At 34.7% G+C, this 14,661-nt stretch overlaps 2 protein-coding genes across 2 annotated transcripts in view; one reads left to right on the top strand and one right to left on the bottom strand.

The window, feature by feature from the left end:
- Positions 1-6,397, bottom strand: part of LOC149077575 (WD repeat-containing protein 91) — a 40,225-nt gene extending 33,828 nt beyond the window's left edge. The window contains exons 1-4 of the mRNA XM_089245144.1: positions 6,173-6,397; positions 4,908-5,172; positions 4,643-4,765; positions 3,239-3,321 (exon numbers count right to left, since the gene is read on the bottom strand). Coding sequence (XP_089101270.1) covers positions 3,239-3,321; positions 4,643-4,765; positions 4,908-5,172; positions 6,173-6,292 — 591 coding nt within the window. The 5' untranslated portion in view covers positions 6,293-6,397. The remainder of the gene's footprint in view (positions 1-3,238; positions 3,322-4,642; positions 4,766-4,907; positions 5,173-6,172) is intronic.
- A 368-nt stretch (positions 6,398-6,765) lies between these two features.
- Positions 6,766-14,661, top strand: part of LOC149077574 (zinc finger FYVE domain-containing protein 1-like) — a 33,285-nt gene continuing 25,389 nt past the window's right edge. Inside the window, exons 1-2 of the mRNA XM_089245143.1 lie at positions 6,766-7,641; positions 12,945-13,223. Coding sequence (XP_089101269.1) covers positions 7,051-7,641; positions 12,945-13,223 — 870 coding nt within the window. The 5' untranslated portion in view covers positions 6,766-7,050. The remainder of the gene's footprint in view (positions 7,642-12,944; positions 13,224-14,661) is intronic.

The following is a 14,661-nucleotide window of genomic DNA, read 5'->3' as shown; positions in this document are numbered from 1 at the left end:
ATAATTTTTCATGCGTGAACCAATGAAGCTAGGGATGCATGGATTGGTGCACTTATGTAGGCAATCCTGGTATGCATGTTTGAATTTTTCCTGCTTGCATAAGCTGCCTGTGAATGAGGAAGTGTGAGGGCTGTTGAATTTTCATTTTTGACAAACTGACAGGAAAACGTAAATGCTATTACATTACATTAAATAAATCTTTGTGTAGCTTGGTGATTCTAGAATGGAAAAAATCTGCAAGATTCAACAGACTCTCAGAGATGAAGAAATGTGCACCACCACTCTGATAAAGGAGTGGTACAGCTGCTTCAAAGATGGCTGCACATCAATAAAGCATGAAGCATGTTTTAGTAGGCCCTCAACATGAGGCCCTAAAATGAGATCATTTTTGAATAGGTGAGGACTCTGGTGATATTACCAATAACTGCAGTAAAAGCCTGTTATAGCGACAGCTCACAATCAGTGTTATTCAAAAATATAATTTTGAAGGGTAATTTCACTCCTCTCTAAAATTTTAAGATATTTTTTGTAAAAAGAGGAGGGGTTATGTTTTTTCTATCACTGAAAAATAACGGTTAGAAAAAATTACTTAAAACTTTTTGAAGGAGTATTTTCACTCCTCAATGAATTTTGGAGTAAAATTGAATTTCGATGTGTGATTCTCGCATCTAGATGCATATGGGCGAACACTGATCACAATCATAGGAAAAATTGTCATTATAGCAAACTTCTCGTTATAAGTGAATTTAATTTTTTGCACAGTCAGGTGAAACTTTTCATTTATTCACCTGCATTATAACTGGCTTTCAGTTCATTTCATTCTGACATCAGCCAATGAACAAGATTTTAATTATGAAATTGCTTTTTTTTTTTGCTCACAGCAGTTGATTTTTGGAAATACAGAATTTTTTAATTCTCAAAACAATTTGGCATACTGACCAAGCAATTAAAATTCTCATTTATCATGTCATTGCACAATTCCATGACTTCATGGAATCATTAAAATCTCTTCGCTGATTGAAACGTATTTCTAAACAGGATTTGTCCATCTATTCAGAAACAACACAAGTTTGTCAGACAAACCCTGGCAGTGAAAGATAAGACCTTGGTCTGTTAGTCACTACTACTTTACATCCACATCAATTCTGGTCATATCGCAATACAGCAATTTTCTACCGAACAAGCTATAAGGTTGGTCTTTTGATCCTTTTTGTCGCACTACTGTAACTTTCTACACATGAGGGCTAATTAGATTGGAACCTACAATTTATTGCCGATTCTAAATAGCAGCCTTTTTTATACTCATCGAGAACTAACCCCTTGATGTGGGATTCCCTGCAGTAGCAATCTTTTTCTGTGGTGATGCTATTTCTGTTCTACCCGTCAGAAAGTTTCTGACAAGGACAAACCGGGTATCGAACTCACGACACCTCTAAACATCCTTTGGTACTTCAGGCAAGTATCTTATTGACCTGGGCTACAGCTCCCCACGAGTTAGGTTGGAAATATTTCCACTGCATTACTAGGGTGCTAGGTCTGTTAATCACTGGAAATAACCAAAGTCAAAAATCATATGTCCCGTATGTATATTGATAAAGCCTAAAAATAGGAAAAGGAAGTAAAAATATAGCTTTTCTGTCTCTATCCTTTATTAGAAGTCCCTCTCAGAATGTTTACAGGAAGCTTGTAGAATGATAAATGATAATAACTGATTGATCCTTGGTACAATTCTTAAAGAAATAAGAAGAAAAAACTGGTGTTTATGAGAATTTTTATTTTATTATTTTTTTTTTGTTATAATGAAAGCTTCCTAATTTCCTAACTTGCTAATGAATATTTTATGTATCTTTAATATTAGCTTTTTGACAATCACTAAGAAATAACTCGTAATAGTGAGATTCTAGCTATAAGCTGTACTCGTTGTAACAGACTTTTACTGTATTTGCAACCATTGTATGGCAAACCTATACCTGCACCTTAATGTTAGGCGAGTCCTGGGAATGGTAAAATAATTATTATTACAGCCAATACAAATTGAGCAGACTCGAAGTATAAAATATGACACACACATTTCAGATATAAAATATTTCATTGTGAATTACAGCCAACTACCATAAAAATAGATAAAATTATAGATAAATAAAAAAATAAATATAATCAACAACTAAAGATTGATTCATCTGAGCCTGTTTAATTTAGTATATAAGTAAATATATTAGTGATACCTCAGCTTATGAATTATTCGGCTAAAGATTTTTTTCGCCTCGGCTAACAAACATGTTTGTTGATATGAATGCACACCTTAACGTAAAACAGTTGCATTGTTAGCTGAATTCCAGCGACAATCATTAGTCACTCAAGCTCAATTAAGACCTGTTCCCCTCTTGGAATGTTTTTCCAGATACACCTCCATTTTTTTTTCTGAAAGTTTTTGAACCATTTCATGTAAAATGAAAGATTTGGCTAATGGAAAATGCATTGAAGGGGAAAAAAAGTAATGTTTTCGGAACACACATTCTTTCAGTACAAGATTTTTAGCATCAAACCTAACAGTCTGGATATTCTGGGAGTTGTCCATCTTCATGCATCAGAAAGAAATGAGCTTCCCAAATCACAAATTAATGGGAACATCTACAAACTTGACTGGGTTGTGTCAAGTGTACAGTGTAAAATAAAAAAAATCTTCAGCATTACACTATAGAAGTTTTTGATAAAACTGGAAAAATTCACCTGATAAGAGCATCTGTTATACTCAAGCGGATGTAACCAATAGGCTCATTGGTTGTTTTTTTTCAAGTTTTGTAAGAGATCTTTTATCAAACTTTTACAGTGTAACTCTGGCTTAACTCGTGTAACTTCATGTAAATTCTCATTTATCCGATTTTTAAGCTGTTCATTTTAGGCATTGGTCAGTTTTTTTTTATAGTGTTCCTTAGTGTTTCAAGAAACTTGTCTTCAAATTTTATGCAGCACCTCTAACAAATTAAATGATTTTCCATAAAAACCTATGGGAAATCACATTTCGGCTAATGGAGATTTCACCTTATGAACATGATCCCGAAATGAATTACCTTTGCTAGCTGAGGTATCACTGTATGCAGTAATAAATAATCTTCACTGAATGCAAAGATGGGATATTCAAAATAATTGTATAAATCACAACCCAAAAGTAATTTTTTCTTCTCATAACTTGTAAAAAATGTAAAAAAATTAAAAAACTTGTATACAAAAATTTTACCTTTGCACGTAGCATATCATTTTCCTCTTGAAGAGAGTTAAGCCGAAAAAGTTCCTCTTCATAACTCAAAAGACTAGGTGTTGCTGTAAGGAATAAATGATACATAGTTTTTATCCATAAATAATTTATTTCTTCATTAATAAAAGCAATGAATACTAGTAACTGTGGCAATATTTGAATATGACATGTGACTCAATGAACATGACTCAAAAGACTAGATGTTTCTGTAAAGAATAATTGGGACATAGTTTCATCCATTAATGAAAGCAATGAATACTAGTAACTGTGGCAATATTTGAATAAGACATGAATATGTTAATGACTGCTGATGTTCATTCAGCTAATACAAGTATCAAAAATCATCAATAAATGAGAAATGAATGTTCAAAAGCATAAAAATTAAGAAACAAAAATAACATTTAACCATTAAATCTTCTCTTAATTACACACACATACACTTAAAATACTACTAATGCCAACCATACATGCACCTCATACACATTCCTCTGTGGAATTTCTAACAAAATGGTACATGCAGGAATATGTATGTGAGTGTACATGGATGGTCCTAACCTATTTATGTTGTTAGAACTATGTTTTAGTATTATACTGGTGCTGCCACTTGCCTTCCATGTTTTTAAGTAAAAATTACAAATGCCTAAACTATTTTTTTTTCAGTCAGAGCCTGATAATTCACAGGAGCCAGGTTACCATGGCAAGTAGAAAATCTATATTAAAGCCTAATTTTTTTTTCATGTTTGATAACTGAATTGAAGCCTGAGGACAGCACAAAATCATCAGACATTATGTCAACATGTCTTCTAGCATGTAAGGGTACAAAACACATAAGTGTAATACAATAAACTTCTTTACAGGAGCAATGCATCTAAATAAATTTTATTAATCAACCAATCAATTACAATTTTTCATGATGAATAAATACTTTGAAGTGCATTTTCTGATGGTGTAAACAATGCAGATTAAGAAAAAATGCCATTTACAGCATAAATTTGGTGGTACATGGTTATAATGTTGCCTCTTAATATAACGATAATCACTCTAAAACAATATTTTTTCTTGGTCCACAGAGTAGTGTTATATCAATATTTCACTGTACATTATTTTGTAACAATTTCGTCAGAAAAAATTGCTTAGCTCATGTAAAATTTTGGTACTGCCTAAATTTGATTTTATTTATTTATTCTTCAAGCGCTGGTATAAATATTATTTTGAAAGTCTGCCTGCTCTCTGCAAAGAGAACACTTAGAATACTGCAAACATAAAACTATTTTCATAACATACTAAAAACTTTTTTCCCTAGCGGTTTCATGTTGCTTCTTTTAACTAAATTCCAGTTTCTTGAAATCAAAGGGGAGGAAATTAATATACACTTTCAAATCTTACCGATGCTTTGAAAGACAACACTTATGAAGTTATGCAGGGACACAAGCATGGTATCTTGCCACTGACGTGTGAAGAACACAGAAAATGTGGGATTTTCATCAGGATTCTTCAAGAATGGCAAAGCTAAAAATTTGAAACAAGCATGCATTAAACATTATAAAATGGATGCATTTTATCAAGAACAATTCAGTGATGTAATATAAGTTTCTATGGAAATAATTCTGGTGAAAAATTATATTTTCTGAATAAGAATAAATATACAAACCAAACCATTCTTTCCAATCAGCCTGTCCCTGTAATTCCGGAGTCATTTTTTCAAAAAAGTCGAGCAATTTATCATGCCTGCTAGCTGATATGCAGGTAACAAGGTACATTCGAAGAAGAGCATTCTCAAGCTTTTTCACAGTGCTAAGAAATGAATGTTCAAGGCGTGAGAATACTTTTTGTTCGAGATGAGACCATGCTTCTCTCAGTGCAGTCAGGTCAAGATTGGTTATACAGCTACTCAAGTGTTCAACGATACGATCTGGCTGCAAGAAACAAGAAAAAGTTGTAATTGTTAAATAAAAATTATAAATGCTACAATGCAATACTGTAATAGATTGAATTATTCTAAATCAGGATATTAAATAGATATTAGGATATTAAACAAATAGGGCAGTCAGAAACTAGGCCTACACAAACAACATGACATGTTTGTAAACACAGTATAGTATATTGTACAGTATTTGCTAATGTACCAAACCTCTTCAACCACAGTGAAAGAGGTCCTTAAATACTTTTTTCCCCTTGGCCCCATCAGGTCAAAGTCGGGTCCTGACTCCATTTCGTTTTTGGCGACTTCAACCTTTTAACCTTTTTCAGCCACAACCCAAAATGAGCAACAAAAGCAGCTTTGTGACCCATGGGACTTTGATTTTCAAATTTAGTGAAACTAGTGACGCAATAAGTGCATTTGTAACAGGAACATTGGCGTACATAAAGCCCCCCCCCCCCCCCCCAGAGTCAAGATTATAGTGTTGTTTTGCAGGAAAAAACATAAACCCCCAGGAAGAAAAAATCTGAAACCCCCTCGAGAAAATTCTATGTACGCCTATGAACAGGAAGGTAAGTGGATTTTTACGACCCAGAAACCTGTGAATGAAAGTTGGGTTATGATCTATAGTTCAAGAACCCCTGGCTGTAAATTGATTCGTATGACCCTTCTCTGAAGACTCCATTTGGTTTTGGACAACAACCCATCTCTGAAGTCCCCTTGACCCAAGTTTCGGTCGCACCCCATAGGTTAAGAACTCCTGAATTATACTATCGCTGTTTCTGGGGTGTTTGTTTATTGGTCTCGAGAAAAGACATTTATAAATTTTTGTAATTAGTCTTTTCTTTGTTTCTTCCAAATTCAATGAAAAGTTTAACACAATTTTTTTCACTAAAATTATCTTGGAAAGAAAAAATACATGATTATTATGTAAAACGTCTAGGCATAAATTGATTTTAATTGACACTGAATTATCAATTTACACCAAAACTTACACGAAATCCCCTATCTTTATCCGACTTCACTTCGCCATCAAATGATTTGAGAGCAGTTAAAAAACCTCGATAAATTAAATAGTCCCTAACCAACTCATCCCCGAAAGTTACAGCAGCCATATCTCGTTTTATTTTAAATGCTATTCAAACAAAACTTCACGTTTGACTAAACATTGAGACCAAATACAGCTCCGCCTTCCTCGGGGCGAAACACGGAGGTAATATAGACGGCTGTAACCCAGGTTAATGATAAGATAGGTGTTGAGCTTTTAATCAAAAAAAGGGAAGATTCAGCTAGAATAAAAGAAACAAATATTTTTTGTAAAATATGGAAAAGTATTTGAAATAAATGTTTTGAGGATAAAAGCAGGTTTTTTTAAGTTTTTCTGTTGAACTGCAATAACACCAGATTTTAGAGGGAAAATAGAATTTACTCATTTGACAATACCTCAAAACTCAGTGGTATTGACGCGTGTATGAGAAAATAGCCAATAAAAATCTGTCTATATATTCACTAAATTAGATTCTTGATCTCAAAGATATTGTGATTCGTGCACATAGAAGAGTAAATGCGGAAAGAGCGCGCCCGCGTCAGTATGAACGTAGCCCCAATGATGAAACATAACCTTGTAGTGGTTGCTTCGTGATTGCATGGGAAATGATTTAGTGGTTTTAGATCTCAATATGAAAAATTTCGCATGTTTTGTTTTAATGTTCCAACTCAAAATTTGTGTCCCAATGTGAACAATTTGCTTGGCGTTTTCTCCGTTAGATGCCGTGATTGTAGGACAACAACAGCTGAAGGTGGGGGAAACTCGTGTTTACGTATATGTTTCACGTGATGTAGGTTTGAACTTGATGGTCCATAAGAAACATCCATGAAACCCCGAGTGAGTTGCTGGAGAGCATTGAGAGTGAGATCGTCTATAAGGATTTGTGAGGAAAGGCTCGCGTGCAAAGGAAGCAAACCAGTCTCTTCTTATTATTGCGAGGACTGCAATTCAAATCAGTGTGACTTGTGCGAAGCCCTATTACACGAGGACGAGCGTTTGTCTCTCCACTCCCGACACCCGGTAGTTGATGCCCCCGAGGAACTCGTTTGTGACGGCGGATGTCCCGAGAGAAATTTCGCCGATGTGTCTTGTTCGAGGTGCAATGCCAAGTTCTGCTATCCCTGTGACCGCCAGACCCACTCCAAAGATAAGAAAAAGACACACATAAGGAGGAGGTTCATTTGCAGCGAGGCCGTCGAAGAGTTCGTGTCCTGTGAAGACGTACCACTGAACACTGTCGATAATTGCACTGCCAGCATGTTGTCTATGAGTTGTACCCTAGACGGTTATTCTTCAGCGAACTCATCTGGAGATTACCGCTCTAGTGATAATCACCTACTTAAGAAGAACGGGGAATCAGACACCCGCAGCTCTTGTAGAAGTTTCTTGCTTTTAAATGACAAAGAACAATTACAGGTAAACATTCCTATTGGACCTACGGCAATTTTTCCTTACATTGTCAACAAGATACAGGAAAAGCGATTTTTCATTTGCCAAATTTTGATGTCAGGGAGAAGGTGTTTGGCATTTCTGGAAACAAAAAAACACAGTAAACATCTTAACATAACCATTCTTCCTCCAGGCCAACTGGTGCAATCGCCACCCCCGGCCTTCCTTTTCACTAGTATAATTATAGTGTAATTCATATAAAACTGGCCCCACAAAATTAAGTAAACCTATGAGGCCCCCTATTTTAGTGGGTCTTTTTTTATAGGGAGTTTACAGTTTGAAAAAAACAACAAAGAATGATAATTGTCCCACACAGCAGAATGTGTCGAAATCTGCAATGCACATTACAGAACAATTAGTGCCACTGCTGAACAGTCTAGAAAAATTTTAAGGAAAGTGTAGAAAAAATTATTATTAGAATTTTTACTACTAGTAAACCACACATGCATGTCGTCCACATTCCTCTACGGAATTTCTAATGAATTGGTGCATGTTGAAATGTGTATGTACATGTTGTAACCCTAACGTGAAGTTTTTACTTTGTAATGTATGTGTAATGCTGCCATCAATTTTTCTAACTATGAGTGAGTAATTGTACCATTGTACTTGCTCTCTGTGATGAGTGTTTTTATAAGGGAAATCGGCTTGCATTCGCATGAGAATTTACTTCAGAACATTTTCCATATAGCCGAGGAATTATTGCAGAATAATGGAAAAACATTCTGCTTTGGGGTCCCAGGGACTTGAGCCATGTCACTCTCTTCGTTTTTGGGAGGCCCATGGATGCATCACAAAAAATACTATACATATGATTATGTGCTTGATATATAAATGACCTTGAGTTGTGTACTGTAGATTTGAGTGTCATTCATTGTGATTAGAGCAGGTGGTCAAAGTGTGGGTGTCGTTTTCTTGAATGAAGGAATGATGTTATTCAAAATTTCATTCTCAATGAAGGGGGGGGGGGGTTTATAGTGGGTGATTTTTCTGAGTGAAGTGGGACTGTTATTCAAATTTTGTATTAGTCAGGGTTGGACATTTTACCAGCATAGAGGTATTTTTGCCTGGACAGTGACAAAAACTGGTAAAAATGGTTTTATGAACAAAAAAAAAAACCATTGGACTTGGTGTATTCTATGTAACTGAGTCTTGAAATCATTATGGCAATCAACTTTATAATGTTGTATAGTAAAGTAATCCGGTGGAAATATATTTAGGCCTACAAATAAATATAGACTGTCAATGCTTGTTATAGCAATCATTCCATTGCAACTGCACATCACACAATTTTTGATAGATGGTGTGATTTCTTTAGGATTGAAATATTGAAAATTTCTGCATTATTGGCAGTTAAACATTTTATGACTGTTTTTTGAATGAGAAAATCAGCTACTGTTATTGCGAACATGGTTGCGTAAACGGTATTAGGGCTGATTTTTTCGTAAAGAATTCTTTATATATACTCAACCTTTGACTAACAAGTATGTCAATAAAATATAATTTTTAAACCAGAATATGTGTTTGAAACGCCTCCTCGTCAAATGTGTGTGATACTAGACATAAATAAATGTGGGAAGTATCAATTTTTTTTATGCTTGACAAAACCTATTTTTGTCAGGATGTTTTTCCTTCAGCTGTGGCAAAAACTTAATTCTAAAAAATTATTGACTATTAAACCAAAATGTAAGTTTAAAACTATGTCATTTGCATAATAAATAGAAAAATAAATGCATAACAATGCATCGATTGTGGGAAAAAACCTATTTTTGCCCGGGACAGCCATGGTTTTTTCCACATTTAAGGGAAATTCTTGCCAACACTGATACAGTTAAATTATGATATAATGGTACTCTGTGAATCAAGAAAAAATATTGTTGAGGGATTTATTGTTGTATAGAATATCACTGTAGTGAGATTTCACTACACTTGTCTATTTAGGAAAGAATTGGTTTACTTTAGACAAAATGTGATACTTTAATTGCAAACCTGATTGCGTGAAAATTAAGGTATTAGATGTTTTAAATGCTTTTGTAAAACAATTTATGCTCATTCTTTGATTGATAAAATTAATAAGCATATATATCATGGGAACATTCGTTGGGTTAGTTCTATAAGAATTACATGCCAAGAAACTTCCTGTGGGGGGGGGGGGGTCAGATGAATTTTCTTCCTTGTAATATTTATCTCCACAAAAAATTCAAAACATACAAAATCTTGTATCCACAAGTGAAGAGGACATTTCTATATGCGTGTGGCCATCTGGTGGCCTATGTCATTCACAAGCTATTAGTTGATTGCTACCGCCTTCCATGTACAGAGCCTTTCAACATTCAACCTTCAACATATATATGTTGAAATATTCTATCTGTTACCATAGCCTAGATGGTAGAGCCCCAAAAGCGAAATATTTTCCATTGTTCTGTAACGAGCCCTCAGCTTACTGGAATGTTCTCCAATAAAAATTCCCATAATAGTGTTTTCTACAATTTTCGTAAAATTTTTCCTGATTGTTCTGCAATAGCACTTATTATCGTGCTGGACTCTCGTCCTGAGGATCCAGGTTCAAACCCTGTTGACGGCACAGTGGTGGTCGGCTGAAGTTCGTTTTTTGTGGTTTTCCAGCTTCAAGGCACGAATGTGAGCCGATCTCCCATTTGAAAAAGTCTCTCCGCAGAGAACAGGCAGGCCTACAACACGATACTCACAAAAACATGAAAATTCAAGCATTTCCATTTTTACTTCGGAAAATGGAAGTCAGATGGCAGCATGAACACAAAACAAGCGTAATTCTACAACATGAATACGTTAGGGCCAAGCATACACTCAGAACACACATTCCTGCATGTGGCGATTCGTTAGAAATTCCGAAGAGGAATGTGCACGAGGTGCATGTTCGGTTAAGTAGTAGTAGCAGCACTTATTGTTCTGTGACATATGTCACAGATTTCAGCATATTCTGCTTTGGGGGTAGAGCAATCGTCCGGCAAGCGAGGTATCGGGATTCGAGTCCCTGTGGGGGGCAGAGATGCATTTTCTTCCTTGTAATCTTCATCTCCACAAATAATCAGTCTTTCAATTAATTTTGCAAAAGTAATTATACAAAAAATATCCTCATTCTCAGAGGACACGGAACCATTCGAAACAGGTATTCAGACTAATTATTCATAATAGCTTGATATTAAAGAGTAAAGAAAAAGCAACAAAATAAAGGCAAATAAGAAGAAAAACCTTGGATCCTTGGTATGTTCATACATAACAAATTAGCTGACCTGGTACTTCAAAGTACCATCAATAGATAAAGGGTTAAACAAAGATGAATGTGAATCAGAATTTATTCTTCATTTGGCAGTTGCAGAAGATATACCATTAAAGAGAATTCTTTTAGAACTACCCAAATACCCAGAAAAATAGGACTTTCTGAAAAGATGAATGTTATAGGAACTCTGCAGAAAATATTGGTGCCATTACGTGGTAGAAAGAAACATGCTTAGGAATGAGTTTGACAGAAGTTTCATTCCAAAATTGCTGCAAGATCTTTCAGAACCTCATACATATAATACAGCAGATAGGAGTTGTCAATAGAAAGAAGAGGAAAAGTAAAAGTTTGCAGCCCACAATATTAAATTTTTAATGTAAGAAAATGAAAACAACATGGATGAACTGAACAACTTGCAAATACGAGTGATAAAAAATTTGAATGTATGTTCATTGAGTTTATTGAAGGGAATAAAACACACAGAGAATATAGGTGATCATGAGAATGGCTCTCCTTGTCAATAAACTTTGGTTTTATTTTTTGCTTTGAACTTAATTCTGAAAATTTATATAATTTTAAAAGAAATTTTTTAAATCTTTAAAGGTTTCCAAAATCTTCGTAAAGATTTTTGAAACCTCTGACCATGACAGAGGTTTGGAACAATTTTTTTTGGCATAATTATCTCATAATGACAAGTTTTAGTTTGAGAATATTCGGTGAATATTCTCAAACTAAAACTTGTCATTATTCGGTGAATATTCTCAAACTAAAACTTGTCATTATTCGGTGAATATTCTCAAACTAAAACTTGTCATTATTCGGTGAATATTCTCAAACTAAAACTTGTCATTATGAGATAATTATGCCAAAAAAAATTGTTCCAAATATTTCAGGCAATAAAAACTAAATTATATTTCATTATATAAACAAAATTAGTAAACTTTTTGCATTATTTAAAAGGATAAAGGGGCATTCTCGATTATTCTCTAATTTTGAGAATATTCTCATTCTCTAGGTATAACAAATTTCTCTATAACATTTTTTACATGTTTTTTTAACATGTCACTGTAATAGAATTATCGCTGTACAACGTGGGGGCCATTATATCAAGAATTGACTGTATTTATTTATAAGTATTTTCCACCAGATTACTTTGCAATACAACAATATAAAATTGAATGGTTCCCAAATTTGAGGTGTGGGTGCTAGCCGATTTCCCCGTTAAAAATTCTCGCCACAGAGACTTTTTAATGGGGAGATCGGACATAACAGAGAACAACAGGCCTACAACAGTAAAATCTTCAATCATTACATTTCACTCATAGTTCAAAAAATAGGAGGCAGATGGCAGCACTATAACAAACATTACACAGAAACAAGCTTCACGTTAGGTTCACAACACGCACATTCCAACATACACCGATTCGATTCGTTAGAAGTTCCGCAGAGGAACATGGACGAGGTGCATAGGCGGAGATAGACTTGGAAGTCCGGGGGGGGGCACGATGATGATGTCAACTCATATATACATTAGATCAGTCGACTCCACCTTTGACTCTGGAGGGCCCCCCACCCTTCCTGTATCTCCGCCCATGATGAGGTGCATGTCTGGTTTAGTAGTATAAAGTTGAGTGTTGTAATGATTTTAAGTCTCAATTACATATAATGCACATTCAGTCAAATTTTTTTTATAATACCAGTTTTGCCCTGGTTTTTACCAGCAAAATTCTAGTGACCAAATCTGCTAGTGATAATTTAAAAATATATCGAAGGTGATTTTGAGTGAAATGCAATAATATTGTTGTGGTTTTGAAACTATATAAAAAAATATTGTTATAGAGTGGTTTATCATTGTAAAGGGTATTTTTGTATCAGGAAGAGTTTAACATTAGACTACGGGCAATTACAAACAAGATTTGAATAAGTCATTGTTGACATTCATCGTTTTACTCTGGTTATCAAGTATCTTTGTAGCGAGGTTTCACTGTACGTCAATTTTTTTATTGTTTTGCAGGTCACAAGTGAAGAATTCATAGAATGCTTACAGTGTGATTCCACAAAGCCTCTCAAAGTTGTTTCTATATTTGGTAACACCGGTGATGGAAAATCATATACGCTGAATCATACTTTTTATGGAAGTGAGGAAGTATTCAATACATCAGATGCTCAGTCTTCGTGTACGATAGGCGTTTGGGCGGCATATTGTAAAGACCTGGATGTTATTACTATTGATACGGAAGGGTTTCTTGGGCAAGCCTCCAATCCAAACAGCAGAGCTCGGATGCTTTTAAAGGTAATAGCTTTTGTCTGTTTATATATTTTATGTCAGTGGTATTTACTTTATGATTGCAATCAACTAGGCTTCAGATCTATTGTTGAGGAGAACCTGTTTTCTTTGGCTTTCCCAATTGATCGCAAAGCTTATTTTTGAACAATGCCCTTTAACCTCGAAGTTAAATAACTAGAGAAGTTTCACTAACTTTGTTTTGGTTTTTTTTTTGGTCAACCTACATACATATACCCCAAGGCAGCCCCTGAAGGAGACACAAAGGTACGCCCCCCCCCCCTGAAAATTTCAAGTTATTAACCCTTTAAGCGGCATTGACGACATATCTTACCTTAAAAGCCTTTTCATTTAGTGAAGACAATCCCAGGTATTTTGTAAAGTTCCATTGAGAAATCAACTTTACAAAATATCTGGTCAAAATAGTCTTCCTTCCAATTTCCAGCACGTGCAAAATATGGTATATAGGGAACGCGTTCCATTGAGAAATCAACACTTTCCCTATATGCCATAGTTTGCCCGTGCTGAAAATTAGAAGGAAGATTACTTCATAAAAAAAGACATTCCATTTGAAGGGTCTTTAGTGATTTCTGCTGTGCCACTTAAATGGTTAATTTAATTCTTCAAATGGATTCAATACCAACCATTGAATTTCTTTTTCTTTTAAATGAATTTGAGAAATTAGGAAAGAAATATTTTCGGAAGCACTGATTAAAAAAAAATGTGTCCAGAGAGTAAAATACGGGTCATGTGGTCAAGGTTTGGCAGCGTTTTCTGTGGAGAGCTGTGTATTCTTTCCTCTTTGGACACTTTCCAGTGTGCTCTGATATGAGACACCCTTGATAGTAGAAATACGAGAGAAGAGAAGATGGTTAGCACACAGGTTATTATGCTCATTTTGGCCGCTTTGAAAACTGCATCCAGATACTGATGCTGCCATCTACCTTTTAAATATGTTGTATCTTTGTAATTGGAAAATATTTCAATTTAAAAAATTGTATGTTTATATCTTTGCCATCAGAATATAGAAGATTTTCAAAACATTGTTAAGATATCGATCAGGCTCACTGCACAAATTATTTACATTATGTTACATTGATAGAGCAGTATTATTTTTGTGCTACATGGATATACAGATGATAGGAAAATTTTTTATATTGAAAGCAGTATTTGAGGTTTTTGATGAAGGGTTTTTGACTTGACAGTTTAAACTTTCAAAACTGTCATGCGTCAAAAATCTGTCAATCCTGTAATGCAATGCACCAAGGTAGCCAAGAAAAATTTTCCAACATTGCATGATTTTACTCACTGGTTATATTTCAAATGCTATCATCTGGATTTGCTCCATTTAAATCATGTCGAAAGGAGTTGTTCTTTCAATATCTGAGAAACAGGATATTTGTGATTATAAAACCAATGCAGACTAAAACCAATGATGCCATTTTTT

The sequence above is a fragment of the Pholcus phalangioides genome, unplaced genomic scaffold, assembly GCF_987345545.1.
Source record: "Pholcus phalangioides strain wild (caught in Gottingen) unplaced genomic scaffold, Ppha-v1.0 ptg000015l_1, whole genome shotgun sequence".
NCBI classification, from domain to species: domain Eukaryota; kingdom Metazoa; phylum Arthropoda; class Arachnida; order Araneae; family Pholcidae; genus Pholcus; species Pholcus phalangioides.
Note: the sequence above shows the minus strand (reverse complement) of the source record. Positions and strands in the feature narration are given on the sequence as shown.